Here is a 16800-nt window from a genome sequence, read left to right as displayed (position 1 = left end):
GTATAAACCTTCTCCAGTCCGGACTGAGTGCGGGGATCAGATGTGTAGTCCAGCAGCGGCTCTGCTGTCATTCAGCTGCTAACAGCAACCCTTGCAACTAATAAACTCCACAAATCCATTCAGCAGTCACACACACACTGTTGAAAATGTACTGCTGAATTACAGCTCACAGCAACGGTTGATGCTGCTCCGGAGTGAGTGTTTTTGCTGACTAGCGAAACATCCTGGTGCAGGCTATTTTGTAAAGTTTACCAGCCTGCTGATCATGCAGCATTGAAAATTAAACATTGATTTCATCTTAATTTTTAGTCAACAAAATGAACACTGATTTTCATACATTTAAATATCTAAAAGTCAAGGAAATCTCTCTGGCATGTCAACTTCTTTGCTGTGTTGAAAATATACCAAACCTTGACACCACTGCATCGTATTGAACAGAAGCAGGAATTTAGTGACCCATTACACATCTACAGAGGACTCATCCCTAAAAGCCCCTTTAAGACTTCAGACAAGATCATCCGCTATCTCGGCTGCTTTCAGTACAGTGGATCCTTCTGTTCACTCATATTAGTTGAACTGTGGTGAGGAGTTGAGTTTATAAACTGCTTGAACACTATTAACTCACAGAGATCCTCAAAACAATCAAAATTAGCAGCAGAACACCAGCATTTCAAATGGCACAACAAATCCAGAGCAAATTCAACATAAGTTTGCTTATCGCCCTTTTCTCATTTCCTGAATTTCAGACAATAAACTTCAGGGCCTAACTTGTAGGCTTTCACAACAGCAGATTTTACCTTAGCATAACTCAATCAGTCGCAATTCGTGCTGAATGTGCTTCCTGAGCCCTGCCAATGTTCCCGAGACAGCCGTCTGAAAATAGCTGACAATAACCATGTTGCCACAGCACTACACAAAGAAAAACGCACAAAGCAACCCAAAGGGGAAACACCACTACGGACTCTACAGTGCTGAGGTGACCTCTAGCTAAACCTAACTAACTAACAAACATATCAAAAATTGAACTGGACGAGCCCCAAGTTTGTCATAACCTGACTTATGGGCCATGACAAATATGTCAGAAGCATTATTTTAAAGGATTAGGCAAAGTCAATTATTTAACAAAAGTAACTGAGCTTGCAAGTATAATGAAAAAAACACAGAGTGGGATGTGAATTTCAGTAGGATCAGTAATGTAGGGAGTAATCAGTGTGGTGTGGAAATGTTGAGGAGCATGCAAAATAAGCCAAGGGAAACCAAGGATAAACTACGGCTGATACATCACAAGGGTCCTGTAGGAGGAGGAGGAGGAGGAGGAGGAGGAGGAAGAGACAGAATGAGTGGCAGAGCCTAAACTTATAATGTGGGAGAACCTGACCCTGGTGCCATCAGAAGGCCCTAATCACCAGCCCACCCCACACTCAAACCAGTTAACCATACAAACACTGCTGATTAACAGCAGGGGTAGCCAAAAGTACAACACTTCTCCTTCACATACAGTTGATGAGGTTGTTTATTGTGGCCTGTAGAATGTTGGCCCTCTTCTCTTCTATTGCTGTGCAAAGTTCCTGGATATTGACAGGTATTGGAACACACTGTTGTACACACTGATAGAGAGCATCCCAAACATGCTCAGCAGGTGACATGTCTGTTGAGTCTGAAGGTAATGCAGGAACTGGGATATTTTCAGCTCCTTGGAATTGTGCAGCTATCCTTGCAACATGAGGTCAGAGCGGTGGATATATGGCAAGATAATGAGTCTTTTGGTGAAGATTCTGTCATCCAGGTCACGGTAATTGTAAGTGCTATATCACAGTCAACTGGATTTGCTTTGAGTTTCTTCAAGACATTTCACCTCTCATCCAAGAGACTTCTTTAGTTCTAACTAACTGGTGGGGAGTTGCAGGCTTTAAACTCTATGTGGGTGTGAGCCTTTACATAGTCAATGAGGTAAGATGGGAGCTCTGAGTTTCAGAGTTGTTAGGGTCACAATCTCAGTATGTTGTACCAGTATTGCTTCACTTTCCAAGTATTCGTTGTAGATAACTTTTGTCAGCGCACACCCTAACCCCACTGCCACCATGGGGTACTCTGTTTACAATGCTGGCATTAGCAAACCGCTCACCATGAAAGTTGTCTGCCATTTGTCCAGTGCAGTGTATACTGGGATTCATCTGTGAAGACAACACCTCTCCAAAGTGCCAGAATCATCAAAAGTGAGCAGTGGCCCACTTAAGTCAGTTATGAGGATAAATTGCTGTCAGGCCAAGACCCTGAGAGCAACTAGCTTGCAGATTAGTTCTTCAGTTGAGAAAACCTAATGTTGCATCAGCTGTTCAAGTGGCTGGTTTCAGACGGAGGTGAATACACTGGATGTGAAGGTCCTGAGCTGGTGTGGTTACACATTTCTCCTTGTGAGGCTGGTTGGATAGACTCTTAAATTCATAAAAAAGACATTGGAGATGGCTTATGGTAGTGAAATGAACATTCAGTTCATGGACTCTGTCTATTCGTGCCCCATGTATTTCAGCCCTAACATTGTAGATACTCTAAGAACAGTAAAGATTAGGCATGTAACGATATGTCGAATCACATGAAAGCGCAGGACCAGAGCTTTCCTCTCCTTCTGAGAAAGTGTTAGGATCTCCTTGATGTCAAGACTGTCAACCTGGCGTGAACAAACTGAGTGAATGTGTGTTTTTGAGTTTTCTATGACTTCCAGGGAAACGGCTAACTTTATTTATTTTGGTTTTCTTTTACACACATCTCTAACCAACTCTCTCTCTCTCTCTCTCTCTCTCTCTCTCTGTCTCTCTCTCTCTCTCTGTCTCTCTGTGTATCTGTGAGTGAGGGATTGTGTGTTATTGAGTTTACATTATTTCTAATTTGTTAATTTTGTTGTTGTTGCAGGGTCTGATTGTTCTAATTTCTGTATATTTGATGAATATTAAGACTACTCTATCCTCATAATTTGATGTCATTCAGATGACTTTCTAGTAATAGTACTACACTACTTTTGTTCAGAGTAGGTTAAAAAATACTGAATGTTTCCATTTTCATATTCTGTCACTATAGTTTTAATTGACATGACTTTGTTATGGCACTTTAATGTCTGCCTGCCTAGCAGTAATAGGGGGGAGATGAAAGCACATGTTCAGCTGTGTGTTTATTTGTTTATGATACGCTTCCAAGTTAAAAATAACATGCTGTACAGCGTACATGCAATATTTTTTAATAAAATAGCCATTTTTAACAATAAATTTTCTTTCCCCCCCCCCCCTTGTATAAATATTGTGATATATATCGTATCGTGGACTCTTTATCGTGATAATATCGTATCGTGAGTTTCTCGTATCGTTACATCCCTAGTAAAGATAATACTTTTGAATGATTTATTGAACAACAATAGTATTAATATGGTAGCATTGTGCTGCTATGCAGCATTTACACAACACATTTTAATCTGGTGAAATAAAAAATGAAAATGAAATGAAAAACTGCTTGGACCAGGGCCAGTTTAAACAGACATTCTGCTGATTTCCTTGCTTGCTTGCCTTACAAGCTGGAAGTTTGGAGTTTAAAGGTGTGACCATTTACCAGGTAGGAAGGCTCTGATGAAAATATTCTGCAATATCATTATAATGGCATTACAACTGGTGTAATAATGGGTGTTTTGGATATCTGACTGAGGGACTGAAATAAATATTGACCATTCTCCTTTCTCTTGCACATTCCTTTATAGAATCACAATAAGATGTTAATTGGAATAAGCCTTCATTCTGATTTAGGTGTTTACACGAAGTGTTTTAATTGTAATTCAGCTGATAGTCTGGTTGTGAGCAGATTAAACGGCTGCATATGGATACAGTCAGTGTGACAAAGAGATAAAGGAGGAAAGAATCATACCTATTTCCCTCGACCTTCTCCCTCTGTCACTCTCTAATTTGGGTCTATTGCATAATTCTTAAGGAATCTGAGCTCAGCTGCAGCTGCCTCTCTGTAGCCAAACCCTAGCACAGGGAGAAGGGATGTGTAAAAGTACAGCTTGTTTAAACACAGCCATACTGAGTGCGTGTGACTTTTTGTAGGCACACTGTCACCCAGTGCACATTCTAAAAAGAGTTTTGTGTATCCAGTTGCCTGTCCCTTGGCTCTGTCTGGCCTGGCCTTCTCCGACAGCCCGAGACAGCTTTATTTTGCTTGATGCATGTGAGGTCCCACAGCAGTGTGGCACACATATGGCTGACGGTATCCACACATGGACAGCATGCTATCAGCAGAGAGAGAAGAGGAGGTATGAATGAATGGAGGCTTTTCAGCTCTGAAACAGGAGCCCCATTTACTGGATAAGGACCGACTGACTTACTGCCAGACCAGCTGTGTTAGACACAAAAAACAGTAGAGACTATCTGTCACACTGGTTCTATCACCTGGTTCTATTTGCAACATGACAGTGATGAAGAACTGGAGAAAAAGGAGACATCCAAACTGTAATACAAACAGCCCCAAGGGAGGAGCTTTGGGGAAATGCAATTTTTACATGCTGTATAATCACATATATAACCACATTTGTGGACAGATGAGTGGTGGGGCTGCCAATAGTATAGCGCAATCAGGTTGCTATAGCAACATCTTTTTATTTATCATGAGGGCTGTCCCTAGAAATAGAACAAAAGAACTGTGGCAAGTCGCGACCTCACTGAGGTGAGGTTTTGCAGTTTTGGAATTTCACTGGTTTTAGTATCGACCACTTCTTTTCTGAATTGTGACAAGCCCAAGGTTTCCCAAACATTCATTTATTTATTGCGGCCCGCAATGATTAAAACATCTGCTGCCCAATTTGATTTTCTATTTTTTGAGCTTAACTGTTCATTAGTGTCTTTTTAAACCATGCTCCAGAGATAAACCATCTCTGGAGCATGGCCAAAAGTGCACCCAACTGCTTCAGACAGGGTAGCACTGACGTCTCACCAATGCAGCCAAGCATGTTGTGAGACTCTCCTCACGCCTGTCTGTGCAAAAGACCTGAGAGAAAGGCGTTTTTAAAAGTCTTTATATGTTCAGCTCTCGGTAGCTTCTAACTAAATCTCTGTGGTTTGAAGGGACGGGGATATCTGTTTTATTTTACTGCTTCATGTTCGCTTTCAGCCTTACAGGAGACTGTTTAGTTACTGCTGATGAAAACCCACCATTTTCTGCTTTTTTGCTGCTTCACAAAAAAAAAAGCTTTTACATAACAAAATAACAATGGACTGTTACTGTGAAGAATCTATAAGGAATGAAACTTTTTTATCTCGAAATCTGCGGAACTTTGTTAGCAGCTTCCCTTCAATAAAAAAGGTCTACTAATACCACAAGGAGGAAGAGTAAAAGCAGAAACAGCCACAGTGAGATGTGTTTAATAGCTGTAGACAAAAGGCTCTTACTACCTCTGCAAACAGTTCACCTCCAATGGGTAAACTTCTTTTACCTGCCCTGCTGTGTGATGGAGAACATTTGCAGCAAAATAAAGAGACTTAAGACACGGAACTGCCTGCTGCTTTTTAACAGCATTACTCAAAACAAGCCATCATCAGTCAGAGACACAATTTCAAGCATTTAGCCCTGTTGTAACAGACAAGCAAATCTCTGCTGCACTGGGTTGACAGGCCTCGTCAAACCAAACCAAGCCAAGCAAGCATGTGAGTCTGGAAAAATAGGTGCGCTGTTGGAATATACAGTGGTGGAAAAAAGTTTTCGGACACCCTTAAAATTTTACACAATCTCAAATATTATCATGAAATATTTGTGGAAAAATCTTTTTTGTGTTTCAAAAGGTGTGGCTGCATTAGACAGATACAAACAAATACAAATTATATTTTTTTGTTTATTGTTTACAAGAAAAACTAACAAAACTAAATTCTTGACAGTTTCAATATGTCAGTTCTCAACATTGTCGGTATCAAAGTCAACAAGGGGCAAGGGGCATTATCTTGTTGAAACATCCAGTGTTTACCTCGACAGAACAGTGCACGCGCAGAAGGGAGCATGTGGGTTTCGAGAATGGTACAATACTTGGTAGAGTTCAATGTGCCATCACAGACAGTGAGATGACCAACACCAGCAGCACTCATGCATCCCCAAACCATGATACTGCCTCCACCATGCTTGACAGTAGGTACTGTACATGCTGGAGATAATGCTTCACCTGGCCTTCTGCGTACCCTCACATTAGTAGGAGGAAGATAAAGCTGGAAACTGGACTCATCTGACCACAAAATCTTCTTCCACTTCCTGGCTGTTCAGTTCTTGTGTGCCTGGGCCCAACGACGCCGGGCTAACCTCTGTCTCTCATTGATCAGGGGCTTCTTGATAGCCTTGTAGGACCTTAAGCCATGATCTAAAAGTCGGCCACGTACAGTGCGGATGGAACAATGGACACCAGTTTGCTTTGACCACTGCTGCTGAAGCTCCTGTGATGTCATTTGGCGGTTTTGCCTGCACATGCAGATCAGGATGCGGTCATTTCTTGCTGAAGAAACCCTTGGACGCCCAGATCTTGGTTTGTCTTCCAAGCTGTTGCTTCGTCTGTATTTCTGCAGAGTGTATCCAACTGCTGAAGGACTGCATCTGCACTTCCTGGCTATCTGGCGGCAGCTGTACCCTTCCTGGCTGAGAATCTTTATCTTCAGGCGTGTCTCCTGCGTTAGGCTCCTTGTTTTAGCCATTTTTGTGTCTGAAGAACTTTCAAATGTGCTGGCTTTATGTAGACACGAAGCTTGGCAACAAAAATTGTGTCTTTTAATAAAAAGAACGACCTTCATCACTGGTACCAAAATGACCAAATACTCAAAATTTCTTATGTATTTTTATGGAACCAATCAATTTTAAGTTTTTAATGGCTTTTTTAGGATTTATTTAGTATTTTGGCTGTGACTGTACTAAAAGAAATTGCACTTGAAGACCTAAGAGTGATTCTCAATGCTTAATATTTCACAAATGCATGGGGTGTCCGAAAACTTTTTTCCACCACTGTATATACCGTTCAGTTATTCATTGTATCACATTCTACTTTATTAATCCCTGAGGGGAAATTCAAGATAACAAATGCACACACAGTCCCCTCACAGTTACATAGTTGTCATATACACACAGTCTCGAAATACACACATATGCACAAACATGACCTATACATGCATTTTGTGGAGAGAAGTCAGAGTGAGGGGGCTGCCTTGGACAGGTGCCCTGAGCAGTTGGTTTGGGTTTGGAGCCTCAGGGGTACCTCAGCAGTGCCCAGGAAGTGAACTGGCACCTCTTCAGCTACCATTTCACACTCCATATTTGGTCCAGACGGGTGACTCGATGCAGTGACCCTCCGGCTCCAAACCCAAGTCCCTGTGGACTGAGCTACTGCCACCCGAAAATGTGGAAATGCTTAGCCCTTGCTAATAAGTTACATATGATCAAGTGGCATTCATCATTCAGCACACCTCAGAGCAGATTTGGATGATTAAAAAGGTTTGGTGCATCTGGAGTTGACTTGAGAAATTTAAGAGAATGTTCCTGCCCTCTGTCTATGGAAGAAAATGATTGGACTTTTCCTTCCTGAACTGAGGCAATTAAAATAGTTCCTTCTATTTCATAGCTCTACAGCTTCTTCTGACTACAGTGGAGGCACTTTGTCTCCATTATAACAAGCTGCACACAACCCTAACAATACATCAAGTTAGGGCTGCACCATGAAAAATAAAAAAAAAACATGATCTCGTTCCATACATCCATGGCATCTCAGTTCTAAACGACGACAATTCACTCGCTCCTATTTCCCTATGCATTCATGTCATGCTGCATTCACATGTTGACTTATGAACTGCAAAACAATCCCAGTTGCTATCAAGTAGTCCTCTACCAACGAGATCCCCCACCCCCTGAAACAAACAAATATCTTATTTATGTTATTTACCTGGTTTATGTGTTTTCCTGTCGCTCGGCTGCTTCTCTGTTCCTCCTCCTTTCTCTCCTCCACTGTGTGCCTCACCAATGCAGAGACACAGGGGCAGAGAGAAGGGGGGAGAGAGAAACACCACCTACGCAGATGACTATACTTGAATTAACAACCTCTTGTTATATTACTGTTAGTGCAATAAAATCTTCCAAACAAGAGTTATTTATCTTATAATCCACCTAACACTAAAGATAGACACATCGATTCTAGGAATGGGTCACGATTTTCGAATTTTCGAATAGTCGTTTTATTTTGAAAAATAATTTTTTAATGCGACTATTACTATTCGCCGTCTTATTTCCCCCCTTTATCTGACATGCAATTCAGCTCCTAACCGCACGAGGGCAGTATAGGATTGCTACAGCGGTGTGAGATGGGCTACCAGCTAGTTTGATGCTCTTCTACAAACAGGAGAAACATGCAGAGACTACTACAGTCATCAAAAAGTTTCGTGTGGAACAACTTCAACAAAATAAACGAAAATGAGGTGCAGTGCAAACTCTGTGAGCCAAAGCTTGCGTATCACAAGTCTACAACAAGTATCCACAGTCATTTGAGAGCGAGGCACGCAGGAGGCAGCGAGGGACCGTACGGCCGGGCTCAGCGGCGCGACACGTCTGCAGCGCGAGTCCCGTAGCAGCTCGCCCCCCTGTTAATCAATTACAGCGGCTCCACCGGCAACGGGAGCAGCGCGACAACCCCCCTCTGTCGCGCGACAACTCTCTATTTGTCCAAATGCCCAAATGAATACGCTGCAACGTTACACTGACGTGACACTTTGCAGCCGGTGGAGCCTGGCCGTAATGATGAATGGATCTCTGTGTGCGTGGTTCCGGGGGGGGGGGGGGGGGGTTCAAAACAACTTTTTATGTCGCGGCTGCAGCACACTTGGATCACTATGGATGAGCAGTATGGAGGTACTCTGTGGATTCAATTTTGTGTTCTTGGATGTTAGTCTGGGGCACCGTCTACCATTAGGTGTGCTAGCCGCTCCCCCCACTGATCTCCGCAAGGGATGTGAGGACTCTAAAACTTCACCAGGGCCTGCGTCGGCATATGGGTGAGTAGATAATGGCTGTATTTTCATTTCTGGGTGCACTATCCCTTTAATACTTGTTTAGTTTTTTAAATTTATTTTTGGTAGCAACTTTGTATAGTGCTCCAGATATCAAGGTGAAACCATGACTATAGCACAAGCTCCATCCTTTATCACTCTGAGCCAGTTCATTAAAGTTTGTCATGTACTTACAGCCTCGGTGTGGACAGGATGCACAGCAAAGAGGAGTGCTGTGACAAAGGCCAGGCGCGAGTCTTCAAACACACATCGTTCACACGTGTGCATGAGCAGGCAGGTTACGGCGCAGTGCAAACACACGTTTATGATGTGGAAATACAGAGGCGTCATGCCACCCAGCAGGATGTTCAACCTGACAGATAGAAACAGAGAAATATTTAGCACTATGGCATGAGACGGGAGATGCATTTACATTAGATCTGAGTGAAAGTTATTTGTCCATATGTAAAGGATATCAGAAATGATCTCATATAACTCAGCTTATACAAAAAAGATACACTGTTGATGATATAAGTGAAAAAGCCTGATCTACAATTAACAATTAGCTGTATGCCACTGTGGGTTTACGATGGGAATCTCCAAGGTAAATTACCTTTTATATTTCCTGGATGAAGGGATGGTGTTATTATCCTGTCCAGAATCTCAATCTATTTTCTGCAGTGCCATGAATTTCAAATTAAAAGAGCCTGACTGCTTTATGAGAGAATGTCAGACTTCTACACTAAATAACACCCTGCATTATATCTTCTATAAGCTTATCCCTCAGTTAGGAATAACAGTGAGATAAGCAATTTTTCACTTGGTTCATCATAATTGGTATTTTGCTGCACCTATTCCCTCTTGACCCAACAGAATATCACCAGGCTGAAAATCGCAAACTCAGAAAGAGTGAAGCATTTGAGTGGTTCAGGTTCCAGCTGTCGTTCAATGTCACTAAAGTTTATATTGTATTATAATTAGCTCATATTTATCATTGCAGAATGAGACATTTTAATTTTAGAAGAAAAACTGTGAATTCATAGATTACTTTTTTTTTCAATGAGGGACAATCAGTAGATGTAATTTTAAGAATATTCCATCGATCCATCCATCCATTTTCATACGCTTATCCAGGCCCATACCTTGCCCAGTATGGGGACACTGCCCCCCACCCCCCGGACCCAGACCTCTGGTGGCTGGGCCAGACAGGCTGATCCCTGATGTCACAGACTGGCTCTGGCGACATGGTATAAGAATATTTTATGAGGTAATTGTTTTTGAACTTAATTGCGGACAAACCATATCAGACATGAATTATTATTACAGGCACAGTAATTGTTTATGTTTTGAAACAAGTCTGGAGGGGATTATGAACTCTGGGACAGTAGTTGTGGCTTGTGTGCAACTGAATTGGAAAGATTTGTATGAATAACAATGACATATTTATTTCTGCATAAGCCAAATCAGATGAAATACAGTTGCTTGTTGTTCAGGTTCTCCAAAGGATGTGATGGGAATGTCATTTGTTCTGCAGATTTTTTTCCACAACCCAAAACAGACAAATTACAATTTTGACCTGATGGTGGCACTAGATGAAAAGTCAGGGAAGCACCAAAGCCAGCTGGATTCATCATCTGGGTACGATGAATGCCTGTACAAAAATTTCAAATTAACTAAGCACAAAAAGTAAGGACATTTGTGTTTGGTAGATTATTTCTTTGTTGTAACAATGCTCCTTCGCAATAAATCTTATACTGTTGGAAAGCCTCTTTATTTCCCTTTTAAATGGTGCCACATTTGTAAGGAACATGCATTTGTGGGATGAGCAGCAGAGCTGAGTATGTGGGTTGAGCACATGAAAAATTTGCCAAATCTTCTATGCCAATGCCAAACAGCTTTTTTTGCTGTTGACTCTTGTCTGGTGTTGATTGGTGGATTGGATGATTGAAGTTTGAAGAAACAAGACATATTGGCAATTTTACAATATATTCATTTTACAAACAGGAGCCTAAGTAGCATGTGGAAGAACCATCCACAGCCACAACAGCCTGGCATCTCCTCCTCATGCTGGTCACCAGCCTGGTCATAAACTGTTGTGGGATGGCATCCCATTCTTCAACCAGCGTTTGTCCCAAGTTAGCCAAAGTGATTGTGTTGGTCACTCTGGCACAAACAACACACCCAAGCTGATCCCACAAGTGTTCAATGGGGTTGAGGTCAGGACTGCTGGCAGAGCATTCCATCCTCTCCAGTCCCAAATTTTGGAGGTAGTCTCTGATAAACCCCGCTCTGTGGGGATAAGCGTCATCTTGGAGGATAGAGTTCGGTCCCAGACTGTGGAGATACGGGATTGCCACTGGTTGCAGAATTTTATCTCAATATCTCTCTGCACTGAGATTGCCTCCAATGATGACAAACCTCGTTTTTCCAGTGAGGGAGATGCTGCCCCACAGTATCACACTGCCTCCACCAAAAGATGTTGCTCTACTGGTGCAGCAGAGTGTTCTCTCTTTTCCACACTTTGACCCTTCAATCCAACTGCCGTAGGCAGAATCTGTAGTCATCGCTGAACATAACATTCCTCCACATGTTCAGGTTCCAGTGCATGTGTTGCTGACAACAGCACAAATAGGGTCTGATAGTGAAGGGCAGTCATGGCAGGCCTCCTGGCAGCCCTATGAGTCCAGAGACTGTCTGTGTGCAGTCTGTTCAGGATTGTCTGAGGCAGAGAGCCATTGGCCATATCATCCTGCAAACCTTGACTGCAAATCTGTAGGAGACTGCCTACGGTTCTTAAGTGCTGACAGGATGAGGAAAGAGTCTTCTTGGGGTGCTGTTTTCTTGGGATGCCCACTTCGCAGCCTGTCTCTGACATCCCCCATTATATGGAACTTGGCCTTCAGATTGCAGATGGTACTAGGGCTCACTCCAAATACTGCTGCAACTTGGTTTTGCGGAACACCAGCTTGAAGTTGCCCTATCCAGATTAGTCAAATGTGGCATGCCGATTCTTGGAGCAGACACCAAATGACCACTGTAGCAGGGCCCATGCTCACAGGTGGTTCATCTGGTACCTGGGGGTACCAGAAGCTCAGAACAAGAGTCAGTAGAAACAGAAAAAAGCTGTTTGGCATTGGCAGAGAAGATTTGGCAAATTTTTCATGGGCGCAACACACATACTCAGCATTGCTGTTCATCCCACAATTGCATGTTCTTAACAAATGTGGCACCATTTAAAAGGGAAATAAAGAGGCTTTCCAACAGTATAAGATTTATTGGCAAGAAGCATTGTTACAAAAAATAAATAATCTACCAAACACTAATTTCCTTACTTTTTGTGCTTAGTTTAGTTGTTGAGATATTTACTTTAAGTCTGGACCAATGAAAAATCAAAAGAGCCATATGTATTCTCTGACATTATTATTAGTGATGTACTTGACAATACTTAATAACCAGGGTTGGAAATTAGCACCCGCCACTCGGTGACGGGTGGATTTTATGAACCTACCCACAGTGTCAGGCAAAACAATTTAACAGGCGATTCAATTGTTCCATGAGAAATTTGACTCGATCACAGGGTGCTCTACTTAAGTAGTGTAGTGTACTGTGTCCTCACTGCATCTTCTTGACCAATCCAGATGAGGGTTTTCTTCTTCATCTTCTTATTTGTCTTTACTAGCAGACCACAAACCAACTAAACCAACCAACTGACGTAAAAGAAGACCAAGAAGATTTACAGAGCTGAGTAGTGTTAGCAGTTAACGTTAGCATGGGTGTGTTTGTTAAGCGGGATTTACACTTCTGCATTGAATTGGTGTCGTAACCTATGGTGGAGCCTCATGTGCACCTCCCACGAAATGTAACTACATGTTGCAACGATGCAGACCTACTGTCTATTTTTGTAGGCTGAAAACCATTTCCCTCAGTGGAAACAAAGCTGTTAATTACTTCGATTTCACAGATAAGAAACAATAAATTGTGAAGACATTGAAGCCCCAACTAAATAGCATTTTAAAGAGGCAAAAGATAGCATCTTTTCCTAAATATATCATTATTAAAATAATGTGGGTTGCACAGGGTCATGGCCACAGTAAAATCAGACTATCAGCGTTTACATAGGTTACTTAGTGGCTTTGCAATCTTTGTAATGAGCTTCTGCCACCGGTGCCAAAATTTCGCAGAAAAAATCTGCTTTACGGCAGGAAACACGTCATGTATTGCAAAATTGGTCGGTCAGCCAATCAGGGACTGGAGCCGGTCCTTCTGAGGAGTTGGGCATGAGATAGTTGAGTCACAAGCACAATGGCAGACGGACAAAGCTTGGAAACAAGTGAAAAACAGCCTAGCAAAAGAAAACAAGCTCCTCTGTCTGAGGAGGCAAAGAAGAGCAAAAAGGAGTGATAAAAGAAGAGGAAAAACAAGAGTGAACCTCAGTCAGGCATTCAAGAGATGGAGGGAGCTCCGTGACCAAAGAGGCTTCAAAACTGATGTCCAGCTAGCTTTCTTTCTAATAGATCACTAAGTAACATGGCTAAATGTTAGCTAGACAAGAGAGGACTGTACTGTACTGGCTGCTAGTTAATTCCTAGCTGGCCAGCATCGCAAATTGCTGCAACCAGGGACTGGGTAGCGAGTGTTGGTCGGCTGACATCCTCATTGCCATTCTACGGCAGCCCTCGGACAGTGATACCCCCCCTCCCTGCCTTCTGTTCTCTTCTCATGGAGGCAGCTATCGATGGACATCGCCCAGCTATGTTACGCCCAGCACTGGACTTTGTTTCCCATTCAATTTGAGCTCCAACTGGCCGCACCGTTTCCATACGGTACTGTTTATTCTAGAATCGGGACTGTTTTCTCTACGTCTTGATTGATCCTCGGCTCAGCCTCTGTTTTCTCTATGTCTTGATTGATCCTCGGCTCGGCCTCTGTTTTCTCTACTTCTTGATTGATCCTCGGCTCAGCTTCTGTTTTCTCTACTTCTTGATGGCTCCTTGACAGTACACGGTGTGTGCCGCAGAATCTACTCATCATCACCGCAGACTAACTTTGTTTTATACTACTCCTTAGTAATCTTAGCCGAAGACATTGGTGGTACTATAACTATCTATTTTTACCTGACCTTAGCTTCTGAACATTCCGTGAACTGTTTGAATGTTCTTGGAAAGAGCTTCAAGCTGCTAACACCGGTTTGTTTTTAGCACCGGCGCTAGCTAGCCCTTCAAACCTCTGAAGTTTTCAGCTGTCCTTCCAGTCCTTCTGAAGGATGCACAGACAATGCACTCTGTTTCAATGCCCTGTTCAGGCCAGGACTGAGCCCATGGTCACCTTCCCCACTGTTTCTGGCTGCCCAGATGGGCCTATCTTAAATACATCAGCAGCTCAATCTCCACCAGTATCCCTCTCATCCATTCCAATCACAATTAGTAATAGACCACCACCACCCAAGTACTGTTCTATCAACATTTCTAAAGTTGTCAGTTACCAGAACCTTCGCCCATTGCAAAAAGTGTCCGGGACAACTGATGGCACTACTCCCAACCTAAACTCCCACATCACTCTAAACATGGCCTTAATTAACGCTAGATCGCTAACAAATAAGACCTTCCTGTTAAAGGACTTTTTCTCCTCCCATGATCTACACATCATGTTTATCACAGAGACCTGGGTGAAAGATGGTGATTCCGTATGTTTTTCTGAGCTTCTTCCTCCTAACTGTAACTTTTTTAGTTCCCCACATACAATTAGTAAAGGGGGTGGGACGGTGTGTGTGTATAAATCCAGCTTTCACTGCCAACGGATTCCACATATCACTCAATATAGTTTTGAGCTGCAGCTCACTGAGTTGAACTCGTCTCCTCCTGTGCTACTTGTATTAATTTATCTCCCTCCTAAAAATAAAACAAGAACTTTATTCAGGACTTTGAAAATCTCCTAATATTCTCGTAACATATGATAGGTGCCTGATCATAGGAGATCTGAATATTCATGTTTGTTGTAGAGATAAACCAATGGAGAAGGAGTTTCTCTCTCTTATTCACTCCTTTGAAATTAAATCTGTAATAGTGCCTGCATTTCAGATCATTAGCCTGTTATTTTTTTCTGCTACGATTCCCTTCTCTGTTGCTGCTACTCATCCACCAATTCATCGGTTCCGGGTCATAAACTCAGATACTTGTCTGAAATTCTGCACCACCTTTGAGGATTTTGCAAATTCATCTTTGAATACAGCACTCTCTGCCCTGAAGAACTTGTAGCTCTTTTTAACTCCAAATGCACTACCATACTGGATTCTATTGCTCCTTTTTGAACCAGAAGCTCTAAGACTCCCTCCGAACCCTGGATTAATGATTCCATTCGTTCTCTCAGGCGTTCTTGCAGGCGTGCTGAGAGGAAATGGAAGGAGGACAAATTGGTGTCATATGGTATATTGCGAGACTGTCTACAAGCGTACCAAAAAATGGCGAAAGCTGCAAAAACTACCTATTTTTCCAATCTTGTGTCTAGCAACATTAACAGGCCTAAAGTTGTTTTTGATGTTCTGGATTCCATTGTCAACCCTCGTAATATTGACCCAATAACTCCTACACCTGCTCTCTGTGATAACTTTGTTAACTTCTTTATTGACAAAATCTCTGCTTTACAATCAGTCTTACCTGTTGCTTCCCCTGACCCCTCTGAGCCCAACTTGTGCTCTGCTGTTTTTAACCAGTTTGAGCCGATAGCACTAGAGGAGCTGTCAGATGTTGTTAAAGAGCTTCGCCCCACAAACTGCCCGTCTGACAGCATTCCCTCCCGCCTCTTTAAGAATGTCTTTAATTCTACTGGCTCTTTCATTCTAAAGTTAGTCCATGGTTGTTTCAGCTCAGGGTGTTTCCCAGCATCTCTGAAGCATGCTATAGTACAGCCACTCATTAAAAAACCCAACCTTGACCCCACTGTTTTCTCTAACTTCCAACCCATCTCCAAACTTTCATTTTTATCAAAAGTGCTGGAGAAGGTAATGGCTAACCAGCTGTTGTCATTTTTGAAGGATAACAACATTTTTGAAAAATTTCAGTCTGGCTTCAGGCCACGTCATAGCTGTGAAACTGCCCTGCTTAAAGTATTCAGTGACATTGCTGTTACTGTAGACTCAGGATGTGCAGCAATGCTAATGACCCTGGATTTAACAGCAGCATTTGACACTGTAGACCATGGGACCCTGTTGTCAGTACCTCAGGGGTCGATTTTAGGCCCCCTGTTATTTTCCTTTTATATGCTGCCTCTGGGATCTATCCTCCGTAATCACAATATATCCTTCCATTGCTATGCGGATGATGTGCAGATCTATCTCCCTCTTCGGTTGTACTCTAAGTACCCACTGAAACCAATATTAGCTTGTCTTGCCGACATTAAGAGCTGGATGAGCCAGAACCAACTTAACCTTAATGGCAATAAAACTGATGTTACTGTATTTGGCCTTCCAGAAGGCTGTTTTAATTCATTTAATGGCCAGGATCTCCTTGCTATCAAAACCACCCCTTTATAAAAAGCCTTGGTGTAACTTTTGATTCTAACCTTGATTTTAAAAAACAAATCAGCACAGTGGTTAAAGGGTCCTTTCACCAAATCCGTACTCTGTCAAAAGTCAAGCCTTATTTATCTTTTAACGGTCATCCATGCTTTTATATCTTGCAGGCTGGATTATTGTAACTATCTGTTGGTCTAGACCATACCTCGCTCCACCAACTGCAGCTGGTGCAGAATGCTGCTGCTCACCTTT

The 16800-nt window shown here is 42.4% G+C and overlaps 1 protein-coding gene across 1 annotated transcript in view; it reads right to left on the bottom strand.

The window, feature by feature from the left end:
• The window catches only part of tmtc1 (transmembrane O-mannosyltransferase targeting cadherins 1), a 301187-nt gene that overhangs the window by 256226 nt on the left and 28161 nt on the right, over positions 1–16800 (bottom strand). Inside the window, exon 2 of the mRNA XM_049567069.1 lies at positions 9234–9411. Within this exon, the coding sequence (XP_049423026.1) occupies positions 9234–9411 (178 nt within the window). The remainder of the gene's footprint in view (positions 1–9233; positions 9412–16800) is intronic.

Source organism: Epinephelus fuscoguttatus, linkage group LG22 (genome assembly GCF_011397635.1).
Source record: "Epinephelus fuscoguttatus linkage group LG22, E.fuscoguttatus.final_Chr_v1".
NCBI lineage: Eukaryota > Metazoa > Chordata > Actinopteri > Perciformes > Serranidae > Epinephelus > Epinephelus fuscoguttatus.
The sequence above is the reverse complement of the archived record's forward strand: the minus strand, read 5'-3'. Positions and strand labels throughout refer to the sequence as shown.